Raw genomic sequence first — 26,974 nt, 5'->3', positions numbered from 1 at the left:
CTGCTCTTGCAGAGCTGTCTGACCTGAGTTACCCTCACTGGGCCTAACTTTGAGTCCTGGGCCAAATGCAAAGGTGCCCACTGCATGGGTCTGTGGCTGCCCCTGGCTACCTGCTCCCTTGTGGGGCAGTGGGACAGGCCCTGGCTGCAAGGCCCTGCCCTGCTTTCAGTAGGAGCCTTTGCTGCTACTGGCTCCTGGGGAGTCACCTGCCATGCAGTGTCCTGACATGATACTGACATTGCTTTATCAATTATATGGGAGAATAAGCAAGAAGTCTGTGATGAGACAGAAAAAGACATGACTTTGTTTTTAGCTATTGTTTAAGTTACGCTAATGCCGAAGAAGTTCCCAAATAGTTTTGGGTACAGCCAAAGTTGTCTTTTAAACTCTGAAAATGAAATGAATCCTGAAACATCTTATATAGTCTGTATATTTTCACACTAATACACTAATATGCATCCATTCCTTTGTATGCTTAATTGATGTATTATTGGCAGCTGTGCAGTATTATTGGCAGCTGTGCAGAAATATTGACTGATGACATATTCAATCCAATGCAGTTTGAACAGATTATTAGTGAGAAAACATACTTTCAGAAAAACATAGAGAGCCTTGTCCTTGTTACTGTTCACCTTGCAGTACTGCTCATATTACAGTTTGTTAATTAAAATAATTATTTGAACCAGAGACACTTTGTTTCAAAACAGAATATTTAAGTAGATATTTAACACATTGCAAATTAGAAAATTGAGTTTGTTTCTTTTCTAATGCTGGAGCTGTACACTTTTATGAGGTAGACGACAGCATCTCTTATGTCTCTTAGATACTTTTTCAGTGCATTGGTGAGGGTCAGAAGAGCGTACAGGAATGAAATCCTTCCACAAGTACCTACGATACTAAATAGAATTTTAGTATATGTGAAGCTCCAGCCTTTTTTTAATTTAATATTTCTATTTAAGATGTTTTCTTCAGCAAGTACTAGTCTTCAGCAAGACTAGTACTAGGGGACAGAGGGACCATCTACAGTTTGAGAGTTGAATTCACAGATGGACTTAGGGAGCATACGTTGAGTTGTTTCACTACCATCATAAGTCCTGAGTTAGGTTTCCAGCTTTGCTTCTCAGTGCATAGGGAGTCATGTGCCTTAGGAGGAAATTACAGGCTTAGCCAGTGCTAAGGCTTAAGTGCTTAAGAATCCATAGAGTTTACAGTGCTAAACCTGTCCTGGAGTCCCTAATTTTTTTCTCTCTTTCAAAAACTAATCTCAAGTGAGTGAGGTTTTTTTTGAGTGGAGGAGTAGAATATTATAGTGAGGCTGCCATTTTTCTTTTTAATCCAGAAGATCAGTGATAACCCTTACACAAAATGAGGGCTTATATTAAGGGGGAGGAGGGTTGTATTTTGATATTTTCCTATTGAAAAAATACTGGGTTTGATCTTTAAAGTTTTCACTGAACCAGAGGGAGAGAGAAGGCAGGAGGGAGGAGCACAACAGAATAGCTGATACAGAATAGTTTGAGGGAAGGGAAATTAGATAGGAGAGAGAAGTCCTGGTTGCAATTTCTGTTCTGTTGATTGTGTTACGCTATGTATCTTCTGCTAATCTCTCATGGATGGTCTGTCAAATTTTCCTGGTGTCAGAATCAATTATGAATACACAAAAGTTTGAGACTAAATAGATGATGGAAAGTGCAGTCAAAGGGAGCATGAGATGCTAAGGGTTGCATCGTTTGCTTTAGCTGTCTGCTTTTGAGGTCTGTGCAGCTGGTGCCTGATGAGTAGTAGAAGAGCAGTTTTGAAGAGATTCCAACTAGAAGCAGAAAGGATTGTTTGAGCGTCTCCCGGAGTGGCAGCTGCCTTCTCTTCATTCTGCTGGTTCAGCCAGCTATCTGCTGGAGTGACATATGTGGTGAGGCTCTTCAACTTAAGATATAGTTTGTATACCTACAAAAGTAATTAAATATTTCTATTCATAGAGGAAATCACTCATAAAGAGCCAACTCTAATTTAGGTAACATTTAAATCAGCATTCACTTACTGATAGCTTATGAAATTGAGTATAACAAGTTGGCACAATTCGCATATACTTATTGATAAAGAATTATTTCTTAAGCCAACAAGAACTTTAGTAGCAAAACTGATCAAGCTTTGAATAACCCTTTGATTGTGAAAAATCTGGCTGAACCAAGATACTGAATTGAATGAATAGGTTACACTGGTATAATAAATGACTAAAAGTTTTCATAAAAAGAATACAGGTAGTGATTAATGTACTAATATAGTGATAACAAATCCTATGAGAGTTCATTTGGTTGCAGTTTATAGTGATATTTTGTTTAATTATTCCTCTGAGGGATTATAGATCAGATATGTTCTTCATAAACAAGCCTCTGAAATGTCATGTTATCAATATTTTCAAAAAGTCTTTCACTGAAGTATTGAAGCTTGGGAATTAGAAAGTAAAAAATCCATTAACTTTTTATTTCAACTTTTTTGATTTTACAGCATTTATTTCAATGTAGAAAACCATTGTGTTAATACTTCCAAGTAGTCTTTTTTTTTTTTTTCCTTAAAAGCTTTCTTTACAAATCGTTTACTTAAACTTGAGCTTTACTGATAGAGGACAGTGCATTCAGTTTGCTGGCCCTTCTATCTGTTTATTGTGCAACAGCTTCTGAATGAAGTATTTAATCAACAAAAAATGCCTAGAAAATATTACAGGCTTTAGTGAACAGAATAGTTCTAATCTGGAGCAAAATCAAAAGCAGGAGGTGAAGAAAATATGGTGCTTCTGGTATCTGGTCAGTGAGCCAGTAGTTTCAATCAAGAATCTTGTCTGTAGGTGAAAAATCAATTAGTGGCTAATGAGACGTTCCTTGGGAGCCCTCCCCAGGGAAGGGGGAATGGCTTTGCATGGATCCCATCACACGGGCCTGGTGGCGTGGTACAAGAATTAGAATTCATGTGGTGGAGGCTGATCGAGTGGCATGCAGGAAGTTTGGGAGAATAACTAGAGGCACTCAGAGGGTCTCCACAATGTGCACTAAGCATGGCTTATAGAAGCAATCATCTGTGTGATGCTGTGGCCTTGAACGTGAGAAAGAAGTCCTAGAAATCTCAGTAGAAATGACTGTTCCTCTTCTTTCCTGTCTGTCTCCCCCACTCCCCATCCCACTTAATTCACCTAAATCTAAAGATATAGAAGGAGGTAATGAGTAGCCACTTTCCCAGCAAGGTGCACTGTGCAGTGTTTCTTCTGTACACCTTCCATCTTTCAGGTTATCCTGAATGCTTCTGGATCGCTTGCTGAATGGTCTCGTTCTTTCAAGAAGAGAGAGAAGTAAGTCAGTATAATCACCCACTTTCCTTATGAGTTGACGGCAGAAGTCACTGGCTATGTAGCCCAAAGGAAATACACAGTACTGCGAATCAGAGCACTGTGGATGATGCTCTGTCAAAGACTGAACCCCTCTCAGCTGAAGGGTTAGAAGAGCTTTCAGAGTTTAAAAAAAAATCATCTTCCACCTTCTTTTAAGATGGTCTCAAGCTTTGTATTTCAAGAATGTCATTGATCAGGCTCTGTAGTCAGGTTGTACTCAGTACTCTATACCAGTTACCTAGGATTCAAGGCAGGGTTTTTCTTTTTAAGGGTTATTTTCCTAGGGAATCAAGATATCCCTTGTTGATTACCTGTCTAATAACTATTTTTTTTAATGCCTTCTGCACCACTTGCTTTTAAATTTGAAAACTGATGAGTTAAAGGCAATGATGATGATTGTCATGCCTTCTACAAGGATTTAGTTTTTTAGCAGAAATAATTTCATATAATATCTGGTTCCAGGCAGATAACATGGCTTGACCTAGCATGTTAGTTATAGACAGATTGTACCCATAAGAAGAGAGATAATGCCCTGCATTAAGGTCTAATTACATACGAAAGGATTTTCTCTATCTTTGAGAAGTAGAAACAAAGGGATTTTTTCATATATTACTTTGATAATTACAGGGAGAAAGATTGTCTTTAAAATGTAATTGAAATAATGTGGGAATAAATAATTCTGATGCAGATTAGTCAGATGTATAATTGATCATCACAAAATTTATTTGAATGAGATGATGTAGTTAAATTGAAAGGTGAAATTTCTACTGTCTTATAAAGGTCTTATTTTTGTAGGCATGCTGCTGAAACCCTGTGTTGTACGTTAACATTACTTAGTGTTTTGGCTAAAGCAAATCCTTGAGTTTTAGCTGAGTACGAGACCTTCTACAGCATGTTTTCATGTGCAGCAAAATTATTGTGAGTATGGTTTGAACTTATGTTATGCACAACCCTATATGAAAATTGGTCTTTTTGAGACCACGCATTTCTCTGAAACATAACTTTTACGCGTTTACAGAAGATCTTATTGCCAGTCTTGGGGGTGAAAGACCACCACCATTAGTTACAATGATTTACAGGGTGAGCACCATACAGCTCTATATCTCTGTACAGTTCTTGGAATGGAGCACAGTTCTTTCAGTGCAATGAATGGGGGTTGTCAGACAAATAATGGTTCATACTAACATTTTGCTTTCAAGACTCGCAAGTGTTTTTCCATCAGCTACTTAGATATCTGCAAACAGTACAACAACTCTTTTTCTCCAAACTGCAGAACAGTGAAGTTTACTGTTTGTGGAAGAGTAAATAAATGGATCCTTGTATTAGATCAGCTCATATACTGAATGCTCCACTCTGTTTTTTGAGTTGCTTCATTTGGAAAAAAAAAAAAAATCTTCTAAACTGGGGGCCCAGTTCTCAGTTTTGCTTGGTACAGGATGTACAAGTGTATTAAATGTCCAGTTCCCATTGAGATTCCATGAAATTTTCCTTTGCAGTCCAGGCTGCCCTTGTGTGAGCTGAAGTACTAATTGCAGTCACTGGCAATAGAAAGATTATATTCTTAGCAGAGTGTGTTGTGAGTCACTGAGCCTAAGGTAAAGATGCGGAAATAGTGGCTAGCTTCTTGTCTCCGTTATGGGAAGCAGGAGAACTGCCTCAGTAATGCCTCAGAATTGGAGGCTGAGTTTGAGCTACTGAAGCTGTATTTAGATTATGTATAAAATGGAGCATTATATCCATATATAATTTTGTATGCTGCTAAAATCTTTCTGTAGAATGCTAATGACAAAACTGAAATTCTCATTTTCAGTACTTTGCATCTTCTAGTTTATCTCAGAAAACTTATTGTTGTATTTTACAGTTATCTAAAGTTTTATTGGGGAATTTTTTTTTTATTGTGGGATATTCTTCATGCTGTCTTTCAAAGATCTGTTTCAAGTGGTAGAATTATTAGAGCTTTTTATAAAATGGCTGTGGTATCACTAATAATGTATCATACTTTCTTATAGAGATTGCAACTAGGTTTCTCCTTCAAAAATTGGTCTCCTCCCACCCCCATCTTTGGCATTCAGGAAAAAAAAAAAAGAAGGGGAAAAGATGAAGCACTTCAAGAAAGGCTCCATGCATGGGGTGGGAGAAGGTTGTTGCCAGTGGCTAGTCTGAGCTGAGGAAACAGGGGAGCCTACATCACAAGACTGAAATTCGGGCAAGGCTGCATTGTATGGGTGGAGATCACAACTGGGATGGCAGGCAGGGGAACCAGAGCAGAGCAGGAGACGGAACAGGGACGAGAACTAGCAATCAAGAGGATGCGGCACCCAGCAGGTCCAGGGAACTGCAATGCACAACTCGTAGGCTCCCTTTCCATGCAACGTAAATGGGACAGCCAACTAAAAAAAGGCTCCTGAGACAGCTGCCGCAAGTCAGTCTTTGTGTGTTTCAGCTGTCAGAAAGAATAGTTGCAGGTCAGCCAGATTCAAATGAGGACACACTCCTTACAAAAGCAGTTTGGAAAAGTCATTGGATTCTAGTTTTTCCCCACATGTATGGTTCAAATGTTTTAGTATCCCATGGTAAGTTACTTGAAAAAAACAGTCGTCTCTAGTGCTTTTAAAGATAATAGATGTTCTATTTCCATTCTTCTAGTGTACTCTCTACTGAGTCTCTTAACTAAAGGATTCATACATTACACTTACTTGGAAGTATTGTTAACATACAGAGTAGAATATTTCCTGTACCTGAAAATATATTTGCACGATGTGTCTGTTGCAAGTATTTGTATTTTTATAAACTTAAGTGACTGGTTTGAAGGCAATAGCAACAAAATAATACTCAATGATTGGTGGAAGTTGTCAAACCTGAAGTAATACTAAAATCTGAGGCCATTATTTTCTAGTCAAGTACATTTTTTAAAGTTTTGAGGCAATGTTTTCTTCTTGCATTATGAATTTTTTTGAGAATTTCTTTGAAATGTGAACTCTGTAGACCACTGTTATATTACCTAATAAGTAATAATCATTTACTGATTTTATTGTTTAAATTTTATTCTTCCCAGTAGAATTTTATCATTGCAAAGGATCACAACAACTTTGCTTTTAAAAAATCTACTAAAAACAGGAGAAAGTGAAATGAGTGTTTATATATTTAAGTGAATTTCTTATAATAGATATTGTATTACATTAGTTTGCAATGTTTTTTAAGAAAAACGGATCTTGTTTGGCTGTTTTTCATTATCATTGTTCAATTTTTCATTAACATCTCAGTTTTCATGAGTAGTTATCTGTGTAAAGTACTATAGCTGAGTGCCATGTAACAGTATATACATATTTTATCATGATCTTAAGTATATTTGAAATTTTATTTCTTCCAGAAATAAAGGATTTTCACACTCTACTTTGGCAATATAAAAAGATGGAGGAGGGGAAGCTCTTTTCTTTGCCTTCTATTTAGAACTAATAAATGTAGCAAATATGATAATATATGTTTCATCTCTTCGGAGCTTTAAAGTGACTTGGTTTGGTTTATAGGGGAAAGGCTTACCTTACCAGTGAATTTTATGTGTATGATGGAGAATGACATAGGTAATAAAAGAATTTGTTTGATCATAGGAAATTTTCCCTAATCTAGCGATTTCTAGTGAATGATTTAAGTCCAGTTTTCAAATTAGCTATTTTGGAATTAGGCATAGTAAATTGTTTCATATTTTTTCCTACTCTCTTTTATCTGTAGCTTTGTAAATGCGTAACAAACACAAATGAGTCATTGCTCCGCTTAGGAACAGAGAAACACAAAACTCCTTACTCTGTTCAATGCACAGGTTATTGGCTATTGCATCAGAGACAGGTGAGGTAGAAGTGAATTTTAAAAGCTTCACAGCTAAAACTGCTGACCAAAATTATTCCTTTCCGTGCTTGGATGGTGTTTTGCATTCAAACTTGGCATAGTAACTGTGTTTTGGGAGAACTACTTGCTTTTTTTCCTGTTCATCTTTGTACACTGTTACATTTGGGTTGCTTGCTTGTTTACCCCAACTGCTTTTTGGTCTTTTTAGCAGTTGTTAACGTGAATCTTAGCTGGTTAGATAGAGTTCTGTGTTAAAGTTGGGTACCACCAGGATTAGGCCTAGATGCCAGCGGTCCAAGCAGCCACCAGCTCAAACTTTGTACTCTGCATGCTGCATCAGCTCATTTGAAGGAACAGGCTTAAGCGCATCAGTTAGCATGTACCTATTGATCTGCAACGTCTTACTGCCCTAGTGTGTGGTAAATGTCTGCTCTGCTGCATCCGTATCCAAGTGCTCAGTGGCACCCAATCCGTTGTCAGCATAGAGTAAAGAAAGACTTGGAAGGTAAATATCATAATTTTGTGAGGGAAGTGTGTAATGAGAGTTCAAAGAGTGAGAAGTATGGATTTTGAAGGCTGGTTTTGACATGGGCAGGATGTGGAAGAGCTTTTAAAGAAAAGTACCGGGCATGCTCTGAATGTTGTTTGAGAATTTGTGTTATTGAAGACTGAGACTGTAAGCTTTCTCCTAGTGTCTGCCAAGTATATTTTCTTAGTGTTATTTTAGTATGCATAGTACCAAATTGTTCCTACTAATTATGGTTAATGACAGAGTTTCCACAAGGGAGTGGCTTAATAATGTTTTAGGAGCATGTAATGTGAAATTTCAAGGGCACAAAAGATCTTGTTTAAAAAAAAAAAAAAGTTTTTCTGCACCCGTCTTTATCACTTGAATGCTATATTAAGAAGGTTTGTTTTGTTCATCTGTCATAAAATTGCCTAATATCAAATTAGCAAGCAATACCAAGAGTAGTAACTTTATTTACCCTATATCTTTAGCCTCTGCTTTAATGATTTTAAGTAAACAGAAGTGACTATTAAGGAAGTGTTCTCATCTGTCCAAGGCTTTATAAAATTTTAGGCTAATATGAGTGTGACAGTGTGATTCAAAGTATTTTTCCTACTCAGTACTAACAGTTATTATAAGTTTTCTCTTCCACTTAATCACTATCTGGCCGGTTTGTGTGTTGGTTTATTAAACATGTAAGATCCTAGAAGCTTGAGAAGCTAGTACAATTTGTCATTCCTGAGTTACTGTGCCCTATGGTGCACCAAAATAAAAATCAGAGGGTTAAAATATATGCATGCATTTTTATGTAATGGTAACCCTGTTCAGTGTGTCATCCACAACAGTCTTTCAGATCAGTCAGCCTAGTACATTATGCTTGAGGAAGAGGATAATGGGGCAGTGTATGCTTTTGTTTTGTTTATAAGATCATGTCACACTGTGAAGCTATTAGCAATAGTGACTGAAATTTTGACCTATGATAAAACGCATCTATGCATTATGTGTTGTTGTCTAATGTAGTGATTATCAGTGAGAGTCCACTCGCATACCATGGTTCCCTTGGAAAGCAGGCACCAATTACAGGATTACAAAGACTGTGTCCTTAGCAGTAGCAACAAATAGCTGTCAGTTTTAATATATAAGTGGAACAGTTTGATAGTAGAAATGAGACTATCTAAATCAAAATGAAACAGACTTTGTTCAGCCTAAACTTAAATGTACTTAACATGGTAAAGCAACCCAGGAAAAAAAGCACTTGATAAATGTTGTAGCTATAATGCTACAATGCTAAGAACTTCAGTAAATTTAATAGCTTACCAGACCTTTTCCTTTTCCAGTTTTTCAGTTGCAAAATTTGTTTTAATATGTTAAGATCTTTATATCTGGTAAATAAAATAATTGGGGCAATATTAAAATAGTGGCAATAATTCTCCTGCTATTGTTTTTTATCCTGAAAGCAAATGGGAAAATATGATCCAAAAAATTAAGAACACTTTGGAATATGGTTATTCCTTAACTTAAAATGTTTCAGTCTCCTCTTGCCGTTTGTTAAAAGTGAAGTCTCTTGTACTTTTCCTTGATGCTAGTACAGGAATGTTTAATAGCATATGGTTTTGTACTACAGCAGATATGTTGATTTTAGATGGCCACATGAAGACATTCTGCATATTTTTCAATTCCCTGAGTGAAAATATGTGGTCTTTGTTTTTAAAAACTTGATTATAAACCACATTCTGTTATAACAGTATTCACTCCCACTTAATGCGTAGCCAGCAGAAGATGACCGTAATATGTTTCAGAGCTTAATTGAAGGTAAAAGTGTATAGAATGAAGGTAACTTTAAATCATCATAATTCTAGTAAAATCCAAACACTTTTGATTAATTTTTTCTTTAACTGCTGTTGACTAATCAAAACTGTGCCCTATGGAATAGAAAATCACACATAGTAAGATTACGGGGAGATTGCTCAGCGTGCATCGCAACAGCACAGCCCAGATTGCAGAACACAGTATTGGCATCAGGACACTTTTCTCATAGAATTCTGGTATCAGTTTTAATCTGTAAAAGTTCTAAAGACTTTGGGACTCTGAATCCTAGAAGTTAATACTCTGTGCTGTAGTTTGGTTTTGTTTCGGTGCTGAAATTGATGCATTCTCAATAGAAAGGGTGCCAAGTCCTCCATGGTCCAGTAAAACTGATATTCTAATATCAGGGATACTGCAAAGCCAACATGTTTAGTTTGGTTTTCTTTGAGCTTTAAGGTGAAATGATTTATTGAGTTGGCAGTACACATGTTTGATTTTTGTTTTTATCTCTTTCTTTAGTAATAGAGAACGCTTGAAATATAATTAGGATAACATGACTGGTGGTAGGGGTGTTTGCAAGGTAGTTAGTAGTTTAGATGCTAACAGTATTAAAAATGTAACAAAATAAACAGTTGTTTCATTGTGTGGTTTAGACTTAAAATACCCAACTGTAACATGTTAACTAAATATTTATTAAATATGTCTGCGTAGCAAGAAGCTTAGAATTGTTTTTGATGTGTCTGTGGGCTGTTGAAGAGTATTTGCAGTATTGGACATGGGAACTGAATGGATACTGTAATTTGCATTTGTTATTGTTATCTTTTTCAAGTAGTTTCCTGTAATATATCAAACTACCGCAAAAGATTTAAGAAATGCAATTATGTGTCTAGTTCATGTTTAGAAAAGTTGATTCTTTTTTCAGTATGCTGAGGAGACAAATGGCTTTTTAATCTTGCAGTGTGTTAGTTTGTATGCTAAAATGAAAGTTTTCATCTCTGATTTTGACTTAAGCGATTTTTCAGCACTAGATACCCTTTCAAGAGCTTATTTGAAAAGTACATACTGCGTTCTTTCTACATTCGTACTCTCATGTTGCAGGTTTAATCTTCTGATAGAAATTTGCTATGTAGTCTGTTTCAGTATCTTATTGTGTAGCAAGATTTCCAAAATCTGTTTTACAAACTCTTAAATTTTTAACTTCTTAGCATACTGTTTACTAAATGATCTGAATAAGATGATTCTTTAGGAATCTGGCTGGAATGTATCTTAAAGGACATACATGTTGGCCCGGACCGAACATTCTTTTTTTTTTCTTTCCATAGGATAAGAAGTGGGTTCTCAATCATGAAGATGTCACACTGGGGGAATTACTGGGCAAAGTAAGTAATCAAGTGAGCTAAATAACATTTAAATAAGTATATATTAGTCATGAAGCCTATATGTTTCCTGTTTTCCTTATCTTTTAAATTACTCTGGTATGCAATGTTTATGCTAGTTCTTTTACTTCGATACAATCAGAGCATTGTACTGTGATTAAGTAAATGTAAATCACAGTTATGAGTAAATATTATAAGAAGTTCGTTTTACTGCTGAAAATGTTTAACTGTAGCATGCATATTTTTCTCATTTGGAAGACCTAAAACCTAACCTGAAAGCTAGCTAGATTTCGATAAAGCATTATGTGGCTACTTTACTTTGTGGAATCTTACAAAAGAAGAATGTTATTGCAGAACAGGAAATTTCATATCAATAAAGAATTTGATATAATAAGATGATTTAACCAAAACTTTTAAAACAAATGTTCATTGCTTTTGTATGACTTACTGAATGATAGGTAACTTCACCATACTTAAATGTATTAAATTAATTCTTGTGTGCTGTAGTACATATCACAAATTCTGCTTAGTAGCTGTAAGTCTTTAAAATACTCCTACTCAGGTAACTGTTACCTTGTTACCCTGCTTACATTTTCAGCAGCTTTGCACCTATCAACAAGGTTAGTGCAAATGCTACTTTGGACACAATGTCCAAAAGATGTCCCAAAACTTGAAAAACAGGCTTAAATGAGAAGCCAAATGAAAGCAACAGTTGCTTTAGTATTGAGAGACACACTGCAAGAATCAATTAAACTTTCAAGAATTGAAGGAATTAAAACTGCCTGAAAAATCTGTTTCCCGGGATAAAATATCTTTGACAGCTTAAGATGACAAGAACTACGTCCACATAAAATGCTATACAGATGCAGTGCCGGTTTCACGTTCTTAACAGAAAAATCTCAAGAGGAGAAAAACAAAGATTTTCAGGCATAAAAATAATAAAGATTCAGACATCAAAAAGGCTTGTCTTCCAAAAAAGAAATATAAATTAGGCTTGATGAGTAAAGGTAGTTAAATTGATTTTATGCATGTATTCATGTTTTTGGTGCAAAGCATTTTTAATCCTCAGTAAAGACAAATAGATGCTTGAAAGCAATTATAAAAGCAAATCTAGTTAAGAATTATTTAAAAAATAACAAACTAGGTAACAAGTTTCTTGATCAATGATGTAAATCTGCTATGCATCCATCTCTCTAAAAAGCTACAGTCAAACTAGAAAAGATTAGAATAACAGGGTAATACAAGGTGTGGGATCACTTCCATATGAGAAAATGTTAAATAAACTGCTGCCATTGACCCTGGAAATGAGAAATATGAAGGATGATAAAATCTTGAGTAGCCTGCAAAAGGTAAGTAGGAAAATCATACAAGTTTGATGCAGAAGCAGATGCAAACTTTAATAAGAGGAAGATTTTTTTTCACCTCGGAAGTGAGTGGTCCATATATTCTTTACTCTGTTGTCTAATATCCTGCAAAATGCAAGTTATATAAAGGAAATGTTTTATTGGAAGTCAAGAAAACATTTTTAATACTTAAGTAGTCTTTAAGGTAGAGTCAGTTTTTACTATTAAGTACTTCTAAACAGAAAGTTAGGGGAAAGGATATTAGGAGTAATTCAACTGCTTAGCTGTAGGCATCTAGTGCTATTTTAGATATCACAGGTAGCATCCTGGCCTCTAGAAGTGGTATTTTAGAAAGGATTTGAGATGACTGTTGTAGATCATATGTTGTGTTTGCCAGCTGTGTTGCTGTCTCAGTTATCCTAGGATATACAAAATACTACTAGAGGCATATGTTTAGGCACCTGAATTTCTTCCTTTCTAAGTAGTAGCACTATTATTTTCCATCTGTGAGTTTCTTTTTTCCTTTTCTGTCTTCCATCCTTGGCACTACTGTATTCAATTGCGTGATATAAAGAAATCTCCATCACGGAGGAAAGAAATGAAGACATTGCAAGGAGTTTTTTTTGCTGTTTGTTGAACTCAACGCGCAGCTCCACATACTAGCACACAGGAGAGAAACTCATGTGGGAATATACCTGACATAGCTTTAGAATGGAGTTGTGTTAGTTGTTTGGAAAATACAAAGCTTGAGTAAAAGAATGAGATCTTCAATTTTTGGTTTTGTTTTCTTGGGAGTTTTTGTTTTACACCAGTGTTTTTTTACATATCTCATAATATGCTTCTTCCTTCAGTATCTGTCTTAATTCCTTTTCATTCTGTTCTTACTTAAGTAGCAAATACCTGTGATGGAGACTATTCTGCTAATTACTTCAGTCGTCTTCTATGAAAACTGAAAAAATACATAACACTGGTGAAAAAATCTAAAAAATCTAGTTAAGTTTTAAAAAAAGCTGCTTTCTAAATTCATGTCCAAATGTGAGGATCTGCATACTTTATAGAACAGTATTGATCAGCTTAGCTTATAGAAAATACATTGTGGGATGCTTAGCCATTTGGGGAAAAAGAACACATTTTTTTCAATGCTTTTAATTTTCAATCAGAATTAAGGTTGAATATTGATTATTATTTTTATTATTTTCCTTCCTCATGTGTGTGAGAATGTTTATGTGATTTTAAAATGCTTTGTCCTAGTTTCACAGTTCATATTTTGATATCTTGCACACAGAAGGTGAGAACCTTTTTTAAAATAAAACAGTTTGAAAATGAAAGAGGGAGGGAGTAATAAGAGGAAAGAAAATACTATTTTCAATATCTATGGACTTTAGAAGTTACTTAGATGTTTTACAAGAAAATCATAATTACACAATTTGTGGGGTTTTTTTTCTCTCTTTCCAACAAGATCAATTTAGAATTCATGTGTAATATTCGTATAATAGATGTACAATGCCTGCATGAACTGAATTGTGTTAAGGATGAAGATGTTGGAAGGAAACTTCCTGTGACTTCATGAAAGCATTATAAAATGCTGTACCAGTTTAAATTCTTTCTAACATGAGATGTCTGCAATATTTTTCTGGATATTTGTGAAAGCTTTGTTTAATTAGAATTATTTTTTTCTCTGATTTCAGGGTAATTTTGGTGAGGTATATAAAGGAACATTAAAGGATAAGACTCCTGTTGCTGTAAAAACTTGTAAAGAAGATCTTCCTCAGGAACTGAAAATAAAATTTCTATCAGAAGCCCGGTAGGTTCTCTAAATTTAATTAAAATATATATTTATTTGGGGTTGTTTTTTTTCAAGGCTTATTATTGAATGGATTTATAAAATCTGACCTTTACAAAAATTCGAAGAAGCAGTTCTTGAACTTCTCCTTTTCCCTTTTTTCTCTCCCTGAATACATTCTACAGCTGTTTCCCCAGGACCTAAAAATAGACGTTTTTAATGTGTGAGAGCAACAGCATCTGCGCTTGCTCAAACCACCTCTTCAGCAAAGCAGGCTATGCCTGTAAAAAACACATTTCTATTATTGTAATTGCCTCCATTTACTACTTTGTCTGAGATGTGCCATAAGGCTTAGGATAAGGAGCAATTGTTACTTTAAATGTGATTATACCAGTCATAAATCCTGCCTTCTCACATGCTGGACTAACAGAGCTCTTCAGGTTTGGCCAGGTTATAGTATACATCCGTTTTGCTAATTTTCTCTTTAGAAAAAGAATCCACTTCAGAAGAGAGATTCTTTGCTGTTTCAGACAGCATATGATTGCATACCCTGTTTTTCAAATGGCAATCATACCGCAATATGCTAAGTATTTTGAATATAGGCTGATTATATGGGCATACAAATAAATACATTCTAAGTCCTCAGAGTAGAGGGAGCGTAAAAATATAATTTTAAAATGATTTTAATCATCTTACCCTGTTCTTCTAATGGAACACAAAATATTTTCATTTTTATCAAAAATACTATGATCAATGTGGAAAAGTATAACGCATTATATAAAGAATTGATATCAGCCATTATAGCTTTTGAATTTTTTTTTTAAGTGGCTCATAACTCAGTTGGCTACTGCAGAGATGCTTCATTTGCTAAGCAACCTACCACTGAAGGAACGCAGTAATACCGGGGAAAAAAATGAAATGCATTATTTCTCACTAAGTATGTATGTACCAAGTAGGCTACTATTTTACTATTGCTTATAGGAAAAAGAGAAAAAGAAGAGGTTGTTTAAGTTAGCAGCTAGTAGAAGAAACATTTAAAAGTTATAATGTCTCTCTAGAATTCTTCCTAGCCCCTTATTTCACTTATAAATCGTAGCATGCTGTTTTAGGCTGCAAATGTTCTTATTAAAGCATTGTGTAAGAAGATACAAATGTTTTTGTTTAGTTCTCCCAAATTAAAATTGCTGTCTCTATATTGTTTTAAAACTTATTGTACTAATTAATTTCGTGAAGTAAAATTAGAATGAGTGTGATTTGAACAGTGCATGCTTTTTTGACATAGCTCTGCTACTGGTTCGCCACTGAAATGCTATTTAATTGCAAGGGTTCTTGAGAAATGCCAAAGCTATCAAGCAGTTTTTCAGTCCTTTTTTTATGTAGACAAATGGTAGGATTACAATCACAATAATGTGGTGTTCAGTCTTGATTTATAAGTGAGTTAATGTGCCCTCAGTTGCAAACAGAATGATGATTCATCTCTTACACTGGTTTTGTTTTGTTTTGTTTTTTAGCAATAAGAGTAATGGCATGTTCCATTAAAATAACATTACGGGTTTAAGATATTTTCATACGATACTTAATTGGTTTGTACAATAAAGTTTATTAATATAATAAACCTAATGTATGTTTTACAGAATACTCAAACAATATGATCATCCTAATATTGTAAAACTTATAGGAGTTTGCACACAACGGCAACCTATTTATATTGTTATGGAACTTGTTCCAGGTAATTTTTTTTTCCTTTTTCACAGCATATGTTAATATATAGTGTTTCTGTAATGCAGAAGGTATTGTTTTCTGTTTGCTTTTATTTCCATTCTAATGACCGATCTCAAAATTCACCTGTGTTGCAAATCTTTGTAGATCTTGGCTTCTACCAGTTTAAGAGTGGAATGAGTTATTCAAACTTGTTCTAAGTTTTTATGTGTGCATTCAGAACAACAGAATTTGCTACAAGGTATCTGTGCCATATCTTTATTTCCTTCCTGAAAAGATAGTACATAATGCTTCCTTTAAGAATAGGGTTGTATTGTAAATGCTATGATGCTTGTATTTAAAGAAACTACACGACTGGGGAGTGTTTCAATTTTAGTAACTCAAATTTGGATGATCTTTGGTAGTATAAATAGTAATTGATAGGTTGCTGTTTCTAATAAATATTTTTCTCTTTTTGAGAATATATTATTGAGCAAAATTATTCAGTGTATCAGTTATTCTTGATTTATTTTTGGAATTTTGGGTTCATGTTATTCACTAACAGTTGCAGAGTTTCAAATTGTTGGGGTAATAGCAGCTTTTGGGCTATCTTATTGCTCTGTTGATTCTCTCAGTAGCTGACAAATGTGTGGTTTTGGTAGCCTCTGGTATTGCTTAATATGCATCAGCATATTTGTTTTATATATATCACTAGTTTTATCTTCTAAATTATACTGCAAGCTGTATTACGAACCAATTCATTCATGAATACTTAGTAAATAGTGTTCATCATTCTTGAGTACTGGCTTTAGTACAAATTCACTGATGAAATCTTTGATCTGCCTTTATTCAGTGAGATTATATTAGGTTATTATATTTGCACATGTGGTTAACTTTACGAAAATTGAGACTTACAGCATTGTCCTGAAACAGGTCCTGTGACAGGCATACTCAGTAATCAGCTTCTCCAGACATCTCTGCCGATAAATATAAATCCTGATCTTCTTACACTCTTATCATTCTGGTTCAGGGTTTCCAGAGTCTAGGAAAAGTTGTAGAAACATACTAACACAATTAGAGGAGGAATTAGTGAAAGTCTTTCACCGATTCCCATGCCCATTTTCCCATCCAAATCTATCCAAAAATTCTTCTCTCGCCTGGCTTTGAGTTTGCGAGAAACTTCTTAATTCTAATCCTATTTTATTGGGCTGTAGGTCCTCTGGCTAGTTTCCATGCTTGCATGCCCTCAGTAACTTTGGACTAGGTTCAAGCCATCACACTTTCTTGTGTTCTTTTGAGAGTTAAAACTTGGCCAGCACGCCACAAGCCTGACCTAATCAGCTAGAAGAGATAAGAATGCCAACTCTGAAGAAGCTGACAGAAGAAAGACAAAACACTAACATAGTTCAGTTTAGAAAAGCAGTGACTCTAATTTAACTAGTGTTCTGTTCTATAATGGCAAGTCTGAATGAGGTTATCTAAAATAATTATTAGTGCTTTGACCTGGTATTTAATGCTGCCCTTTGGAGAAAAGAATATTGTTGGACTTGCTGACTTGCACTCACCACTCAGCTTTCTCAGCATGTGTTTTGCCTGTATGTTGTCTTACAGATGCTTATGCTTGAAGGTGCTTAAAGCAGTTTAATTCTGACGTGCTTTTCAATAACTAAAAATGAAAGGTTTTAGGTTAGAATTGTATTCTGTAAATGTACAGCTGTGAAAATTCATGATTCATAAATCTGTATGGCAGGTTTTTTCTCTGAAAAAAAAGATTAGAAAGAGCTCCATAAAATGTAGAATCCCCCCTGTGATAAGTTTTTTGTGTTCTGGTCAATGTTTGTGATTTTCCTGCTGTGTTTTTTTCCCGAATGCATGTATGCTGTGGGGTGCTTACTGTGTCTTTTAGGTTGCTTTGATGTGGGTTTCAGTGTTTCAGCAGTAGCTAAAATTGCTTTTCATTTCAGATTGGGATTTCAGTTTGGATTCTTACTTTGTTCAGGTGTTATTTGCTGTGGAAACTTCACACTTCATGTAGAGAGGTGGTTCTGTCATTAACTTTCTCTGAAGAGCAGTCTCTGTTTGTTTGTTTGTTTGTTTTCCGTTGTCCCAAATGTAAATGGAATTGAGGCCTATGCATCTGGATAAAGTCATCACTGAGAGCAGTTGAGAGTGGCAAATGTGTACTTAAACATCTGTGCATCCATTGGTACATACAAAAACATCCCAGATGTCGTTAAATAGGTAGAGAAATAAAGCAATTGTCAAAGACAGTCGTCGTTTGTAAGTAGATCCTTTAATTTTGGTGGGTGTTTACAGAACATAACAAGTGACATGCTTCGTAAAGAAAGGATCACATTGATCACAAGAAAATTTAAGGAAGTCAGCATAGCAGTGAGTAACTGAGAAAAATAAATAAGGTAGCAGCTATGTAACCAAAAGGAAAAGGTAGATCAGAAATTACATATGTTACTGAAAAAAAAACCCCCCGTCATTTGCTTACATTTCAGTTTCTTCTAAAATTACTGATGGCAATTTTGCACTAAGTTCACCCAGCTACACAGTGTCAGTTCGTAGTAGATTACTCCAGTGGAGAAAGGCTGTGTTATCTTTTTCCCTGCCCATCACCTACCAAAACATGAAAGAAATATCTGAATCTTGTGTGTTTGTGTGTGTATGTGTGTAATATAACTTCTTTTTACTTTAAGGGATGCATGTGTGGAAAAGTACATTCCATCTCTCCTCTCTTGGCCAGGCCGTTAGAGGCAGGGCTCATCTTGTCTTCTCTCTTCTCAGTCTTGTCCCGTGGGTCTTCCTGCGGGAACCTCTGCAAGGGGAAGGGAAGGAACATTCGGTCGCCAGGCTGCAGCATCTTTTTCTAGAGCTTGTTGGTATGATGTCCCTCTAGTCCATCTATCTTCTCAGACATTTAATGAAAGGAGAGGGTCTCAGGACTTGCTTTTATTTTTTTACTCTAACATATTTTTATGATGGTACCTAGGAAATTTTATCCACTAAATGAAAACATAGGAATAAGATGCGTAAATTTTTTAAGAATTAAGCTGTACCTTATTATTGTAACAAGTTCACAGAGTCCAGTAAACTGATTAAAGAGAATTCCTTCTGAGGACTTAGGGAGATCATAACAAATACCTTAGCAAAGAGGTATTTTATGATTGTCTAATAAAATGTGCCCATTGGCAATCCCAAGATAAACCTCTTTCTTACGCTTTAAGAGATTCTATATCTGGCCACACATGAGACCAAGCAGTATGTCTCAATATAGCAAAAACAACTAAAATATTTTAAAAAGAGGTATATTGTCCTGTTTGCTACGTAGGAAACTGGCACCATTGTCCAAGTTAGGAGGACTAATAATTTTTTGTTTCAGTACAAAAGCAGGTATTCTGCCAGGTGTTTCTTATTTGCTGTGACGCACATACCACAAATAAATATTTCAGTAGGTGGCAGTGGTCACAAGAAAGCAAGTTTCTAACAAGAAATCCTTGGTCTGTGTTCTGAAGAACGTTATTTGGGAGGTATGTGCTTCTTGTTTAGGAAATTATTTATTTATTACATAATTTGGACTGCTTTCTAACAGCTGTTTCTCTAATTGATACTTAAACTAATTAAAATACTACTTGTCACTTATAAACAGAACCTAAGACATATGGAGCAGCAACACTGTCCTTCATATATACATTGAGAGTTATGTGCATAGAAGAGATGTGACACAAAACTGTCATTTAGGAGTTTAAGATGAGAATTAAAAAAAAAAAAAATAATAAAGGAACTTTGAAAACCCAAACAAATTATTCTCCCTCTCCTCCCCCCACCCAAAATTTGCCAAGATAACCATTGCAGTTCTTTGTCCTTAATTCTTTATCACATTAAAATTTTATATATTTGTGAGTTAACAGAGATCTATAGAAAAATCTTATTTTCATGATTGAGTTATCCTAGGTAAATGCTGTGAAAAAGCAGTTTAGCAAGGTAGATGGTTTTAAAACACTGATTTGTGGTTGTGTAATGGCTAAATTCTCAACGGCCATTAAAGCTCTGTTACAAATAATTAATTTTTTTCTGTCTTACCTAAATAACTTTGGATTACTACCTGGAAAGAGCTACTGCCTAGATCCTTTCAAAGTCCCAACACTGAAGGTGCTGTGTGGCTTTGAATATGTTTCTTGACTATCATGTAATAAAAATTAACTTAAATTTTACAGTAATGTAGGTTTTTTAGTTGACTAAGAATTAACAAAACAACTCTATTTGGAAATGCTGTTTGAACTGCAACATTTTAGTGAGGATCTTCTCATAGCCATTTCTTCTTGCTGTCTGGTAGTTCTGACTCTTTCCTCTGGACACTTAAAATCCACTGCATGATCTTACAAGCAAGATTTATTTCATTGTACTGTAAAATACAACATGCCTTGTTTGGCATGGGGTTCTCATTAGCTCTGTTTTAACACAGCATTTCACATCTCCTCATGGGCAGTGGAGACTCAGGGGAAGAAACTGGCGATCAAAATACTATTTTTTCCCCTCGTTTGTTCAGTAGTCTGACTGGGGTCAGCATCAGTAGGCACAGGCTTCACACACTGTGTTCTCTCCAGGCATTGCGGCAAGTTAAAGCTCGGGTCATAAAGCCAAGTTCACAGGCTCACTGTTGGAATAACAGCCTGCGGTTAAAACACAGTCCTCCACTGGATGCATGCACGCTTAGTGTGGCTTGCAGTCACGTTTTTCGTGATCTACTCCCTTCAGCTGCTGGACTGCTTAATCAGAAGTATGTAGCCTAATTTTCTGTTTCTGTATTCTGTGTGTTTAAACATTTTTATAACAAACACAGTTAAAATTGCATTCCCACAAATATCGTAATACAATTTTCATTTTGAGAAGTCAGGCATTCCAAAATAGGCCGTTCAATATTCTGGTTTGTCTGTTGAGTCTTAATTTAACTTCCTCTAGCATGTATATATTATGAAACAACCTTTAATAACTAGATTTTTGTTCCTTACCAGATCCTTACCTTGTGCAGTTCTGAATAGTTTTTCAGTATTTGTTTCTCTTCTCCAAGTGTATTCTATGGCCACAGGCCTTATTTAATGTATTCTATCAGTTACCTGCTCTGAGTGTGATTTTTTTTTTCCCCCCAGTGGAGATTTCCGGGTTTTTTCCTCTAATATTAAGTGCATTGCAAACATTGCTGTGGAATACAAGCATGCAGTTCTAATACAGCTGTAGAATTCCTATTTGATAATGGATGCATGCTTTCAAAAAAAACATCCTCCCCTCTACCCTCCCACTTAATTGGGTACTGAGTTTGTATTCCTTGTTTTATTTAGGCTCATGCTGACATACTTTGCAATAGATTTGCTGAACACTTGCAGCTGTGAACAGGTAGAGCTATGCTTGTACATACAAAGGGCTATGAAAACATCCAGTAATCTGATAGTACAGGAAGGTTGTCTGAATTTATCACTAAATTCAGTTTTCAGCTATGTCTGTTCAGCTTATGCCTAGACATATTAACGAGCTTTCAAGATGGAATTCAGCAAGGTCATCGCATCCATCTTTGCAGCTGGATAACGTAACCTGTTGTGATTTGGACTGAATCATTTGGGATGCAAATTGTCTACGCCACTGATGCAGAAACAATTCAGAGGTGATAGGTTTTATTAGCTGAGGTGCAGCACTGCATGAACGCAGCTATGCTGGCTCCCAAGCACATTCAGAAACAGCATAGCCGTTCTTACAGTTGCAGCAGTAATGCAATTATTTATCTATGTAAGTAGCTGAAAAACCTGGGATTTATTTACAGTTTTCATTACCACCTATGTACAACAGAATAATTGGTGAAAGTACTGCCTTACACACAAATGTTCCATTACTTAAAAAGTGATAGTCTATTTTGTGTGAAAAAAGTGAAAGTGTATTTTGAGGAAAATGAAAATTCCGCATTTCTAAACAATTAAATATTTAATAGTGTTTGTGAAATAGCTGCATATTTATTTAAAAAAAAAAAAACAGAATTACTGCGGATGCATTTTTAATATTTAAAATTAATAGTCTTAAGTAGCTGTGTTTGGATTTATTCTCTTGATAATGCATATGGGATTACAGTACTGGGCAAGAGAGAAAATGTGAACTTATTGACTTTTGATGGTCAAAAGACTGAACCCTCAAATTTATAAATACTTCCTAGTATTTTAATGTTCTTTCATAGTTTATAAAACATGTATGAATACTGAATCATGGGGCCTCGAACAAGTGGATAGGGACACTTTTAAGCACCAGCACAGGAGAACACTGAAGTATATGCTTATAGTTGGTCATATATGCCATCAGTCAGATCTTAACATAATGAAATGTTGTCAAGGACAACAAGATGTTGTCAAATGTTGTCAAGGACAACAAATGTTGTCAAGGACAACAAGAAGGCCTTCTTCAAATACATCAATAGCAAAAGGAAGACTAGGGAAAACGTGGGCCCGCTGCTGAATGGGGCAGGTGCCCTGGTGACAAAAGATACAGAGAAGGCAGAGTTATTGAATGCTGCCTTTGCTTCAGTCTTCACTGCTAAGGCCAGTCCTGAGGAATTCCAGACCTTGGAGACAAGAGAGGAAGTCTGGAGAAAGGAAGACTCTCCCTTGGTTGAGGAGGATCAGGTTAGAGATCTTTTGTCCAAACTTGACATCCATAAATCCATGGGCCCCGATGGGATGCACCCACGAGTGCTGAGGGAGCTGGAGGATGTTATCGCTAGGCCACTCTCCATCATCTTTGAAAGGTCATGGCAATCAGGAGAGGTGCCTGAGGCCTGGAAGAAAGCCAATGTCACGCCAGTCTTCCAAAAGGGCAAGAAGGAGGAGCCAGGAAACTCCAGGCCTGTCAGCCTCACCTCCATCCCGGGAAAGGTGATGGAACAGCTCCTCCTGGAGGTCCTCACTAAGCATGTGGAGGACAAGAAGGTGATCAGGAGTAGTCAGCATGGATTCAGCAAAGGGAAATCCTGCTTGACCAACCTGATAGCCTTCTCTGATGGAATGACTGGCTGGACAGATGAGGGGAGAGCAGTGGATGTTGTCTACCTGGACTTGAGCAAGGCTTTTGACGCTGTCTCCCATCACATCCTCGTAGGTAAGCTCAGGAAGTGTGGGCTAGACGAGTGGACGGTGAGGTGGCTTGAGAACTGGCTGGCTGGCCGAGCTCTGAGGGTTGTGGTGAATGGCGCAGAGTCAAGTTGGAGGCCTGTGGCTAGTGGTGTCCCCCAGGGGTCAGTCCTGGGTCCAGTCTTGTTCAATGTATTCATCGATGACCTGGAGGAAGGGACAGAGTGCACCCTCAGCAAGTTTGCTGATGAGACTAAACTGGGGGGAGAGGCTAACACACCAGAAGGCTGTGCTGCCCTTCAGAGGGACGTGGACAGGCTGGAGAGTTGGGCGGAGAGGAACCTCATGAAGTTCAACAAAGGCAAGTGCAAGGTCCTGCACCTAGGCAGGAATAATCCCATGCAGCAGTGCAGGCTGGGGGTTGACCTGCTGGAAAGTAGCTCTGCCGAGAAGGACCTGGGAGTGCTGGTGGACAACAAGTTAAGCATGAGTCAGCAGTGTGGCCTTGTGGCCAAGAAGGCCAATGGTGTCCTGGGGTGCATTAGGCAGAGTGTTGCCAGCAGGTGGAGGGAGGTGATCCTGCCCCTCTCCTCAGCCCTGGTGAGGCCTCACCTGGAGTGCTGTGTCCAGTTCTGGGCTCCCCAGTACAAGAGAGACATGGCACTCCTGGAGAGAGTCCAGCGGAGGGCTACCAAGATGATTAGAGGGCTGGAGCATCTCTCCTATGAAGAAAGACTGCGAGAGCTGGGCCTGTTCAGCCTGGAGAAGAGAAGATTGAGAGGGGATCTCATCAACGTGTACAAGTATCTGAAGGGGGAGTGTCAAGAGGATGAGGCCAGCCTCTTCTCCGTGGTGCCCAGCGACAGGACAAGAGGCAATGGGCAGAAACTGAACCACAGGAAGTTCCATCTGAACCTGAGAAAAAACTTCTTCACTGTGAGGGTGACGGAGCACTGGAACAGGTTGCCCAGAGAGGTGGTGGAGTCTCCTTCGCTGGAGATATTCAAAAGCCGTCTGGATGTGATCCTGGGCAATATGCTCTAGGTGACCCTGCTTGAGCAGGGAGGTTGGACTAGATGATCTCCAGAGGTCCCTTCCAACCTAAACGATTCTGTGATTCTGTGATTCTGTGATTTTCTTTCTAGGAAAACAGGAGCTGCTTTTTGTTTGTCACACTCTTGTTATAGTGCCATGAATATTACATAAAGTATAGCAGGAAGTCTGTAGTATACAGTATAGTATACTTTATAGTATAAAGTATGGCCACCACTAGGAGATGCTGACATGTGGTCTTTCCATTCTCTTAAAAATTCTGTGTTTAATGAGAAATGTTTCACTTTCACAGTGAAATACACGAAAGGTTGTTTTTGGATGAATACAGTTGTAGCAGGCTGCTCTAAATGGAGCTTCCTGCTTGAGTAATACACGTTGTCATCTACTTAATAAAATAATTCAGTCATATTAGGCAAACACTCTAGTCCTCTTATTTATCCTTTTGTAAATCCAAAACTGGTAGTTGTTTTCTGCTTGGAGGTGATGTTATTATGATCTAATTATTTCTGTAGCGCTTACAGCTGTTGGGGCAGAACTCATTTTCTGGTAGTGTTGTGTGCCATTAACTGGAATAACATGTAGCTATGTAGAAATTCCATGCATAAGAGAAAGTATTACTTTCTGTTATGAAGTCATCTCGTTTTGTTGCAGTTGTTTCATAGTCTATCTAATTCATCTGTTTATTTCATTTTTATCAACAGCTATTATATTGGAGATTATGTTCTGACACTATGTGCTGTAAATAGCAAATTACTCGTTTTTGTATTAAAACTAGTTTTAAGAAGCACATAAAGATATCACGTAGCTGGAGTTCCATACTGAAGGGTTTGTAGTGAAATCCTCTTAACTTAGCTTTGATGATATTCATATGGATGGTTTCTTGTGATGATGAATAGCTCGAATATTGGTCACAATAGATTTTAAAAGTCAGAATTTACTAGCAGTGTAATTCTGTTAGTAAAAGAACAGACGGTTAAGCCTTATATTTGTGTCACAATGATGAGGATAATCAGATGTAACCTGAAATGACATAATACACCCTGTACAGAGTATAAGATATATAAATCACTTTGCCTTTTTTTTTTGGTCTGCAACTAATAGTGCTTTCACATCAAGGTTGAAAAGAGTATTTAAAAAACATTTTCATCTCCTCTATTTTATGACAGATACCAGAAGACAGAACAACTAACAAAAACATGCCCTTTGAGACTTTTTTTCCATATTGTGACTCTGAGACAGATTAGGGTAATTTTATTAAAAATGTGTTGTGATGATAGGCATAGAATATACTGTATATAGCTTGAGGCGTTCTGTGCTGTTATTGCTCAAAACTGTAGAAATTCATATAGTGCATGCCAAAAACTGAAGATAGATTAGCAAGTCTAAATTACCTCCTGAAGGTATGTTTGTACTGGGAAGTTACTCTACCAGTCTGACACATTCTAACATATTAAACTGAGCAGCTTTCCATCCTGTTCTAAAATAAGCTGATAAAAAATCTTGATCTGATTGCCTAAGCATATTAGAAAGGAATTTATAAGATAATTTAAAAATTTCAAGAATGTACGAAACCATTACATTGAACCTTTTGAATGAATGAATTACATCTTTCAAAAATTTGCAGAAGTTAAGAGAAAAAGTATTTTGTTGCATAATCTCAGCTATATGATAGTTTGTACCTTCCTGGAGTTCTTGGATTAACAGATTGGTTACGGGGGAATTGGTATATTTATAGGTCATGAAAGTTTATATACTCTGATAAAACACAAGGGAATAAGCAACTTTAGCAAAATCCTGTTAAAGTGATTCTTTGTTATAGTATAATAGGAATTGTAATTTGTAAATCACAAAGATCAGAATTAACGGTTCCATTTGTATTCACATTATACTTTTAACACAGCAAACGTCCTAATTTAAAAAAAAAATCATCATAAATTTAACCTGCCTCATAACTGCTTACACTCTTGCTTAGATAGGAATATCCTGACAAGCACTGGAATCCTTTTGTTATTGATTGTTATATGGAGCATTTGTTACATGTAAAATAGTATTTTCTTAAATCTCGAGAGACAGGTGTTTTTACTGTATCTTGTTTAACTTTTCTTTTAAAACAATTTGGCATACTATCTTAATTTCTTTTTCTGAGATTGTTGTTGTAACATCTAGTTACTAAAATTTTTACGTGTGTTCTCTGTTGCTATAGATTAGCTCTTACATACTTTTAGCTGCTTTTTGGGCCTCAAAGGAGGTATCTAACAATTCCTTTAAATGTAATCCAGTTTTGGATTGATAAACTATATGTTGGTTAAAATATGTGGTAGCTGGCAGTGGTGGTAGCTAACTCGTGGTCAACTAGCGTAGTAACAGAGGGTGGCCAGCAGAAGATCTACTGCCATACCTATAAGCATAAAATCATGAGAAAGAGCTAATTAAATGTTATGACCACAAAATAAATAGTATTGTGAGACAGTTTCATATATAGATACCTGACAATAAAGTAATCACATAATGTTTATTTTTGGAGCAGTTCAATGCAAAAGCATATATATTTTTAGGTACATCATCTTAATTGGAAAAATGTGATACAATGTTGATTTATTACTTCTAAGTTTTTGAATGGTTATAGCTAGTTTTTCTTTTGCCAGTAAGTATCTTGTTGTTTGCCTTGATGCCTCATTGTCTTTACTGGTTACCTGAAAACAGAGTTTTTACTGTCATTTGTGAAAAGCAGTAACTCATTTGTACAACATAACTTAAATGCATTTTGAGGCACAGTGATCTTTTAAAGAATTTTTTGTCCTGGTTTATCTCCAGTTCAGAAGTATATTTTAGCGTGTTCATAAATGAGAAGGTATTTTTGATTATGTTTTAGTCATTGTTTTGCTACTGGCATTTTTTATCCCCTCCTGCTTCGACCTGTCCCTTTGTACCTCAGTGAAGTTCCGTTTACATTGTTATTGCACAGAGAGAGTTGTCGTTTAAATAGTAAATCCTGAGTTCTGTGTGTCAGATGAGATTTGACATAAAGCAAGAATCTTACCATGATAATATGAAAAGATAAAAGTTTATGTAC

The 26,974-nt window shown here is 36.3% G+C and overlaps 1 protein-coding gene across 6 annotated transcripts in view; it reads left to right on the top strand.

Moving 5' to 3' along the window:
* LOC104140171 (tyrosine-protein kinase Fer) overlaps window positions 1-26,974 on the top strand; it is a 179,602-nt gene that overhangs the window by 103,733 nt on the left and 48,895 nt on the right. For all 6 annotated transcript variants that reach the window (XM_068924629.1, XM_068924631.1, XM_068924630.1 and 3 more), the window contains 3 exons: window positions 10,859-10,915; window positions 13,944-14,059; window positions 15,673-15,767. In XM_068924629.1, coding sequence (XP_068780730.1) covers window positions 10,859-10,915; window positions 13,944-14,059; window positions 15,673-15,767 — 268 coding nt within the window. The remainder of the gene's footprint in view (window positions 1-10,858; window positions 10,916-13,943; window positions 14,060-15,672; window positions 15,768-26,974) is intronic.

This window comes from Struthio camelus, chromosome W (genome assembly GCF_040807025.1).
Source record: "Struthio camelus isolate bStrCam1 chromosome W, bStrCam1.hap1, whole genome shotgun sequence".
NCBI lineage: Eukaryota > Metazoa > Chordata > Aves > Struthioniformes > Struthionidae > Struthio > Struthio camelus.
Note: the sequence above shows the minus strand (reverse complement) of the source record. Positions and strands in the feature narration are given on the sequence as shown.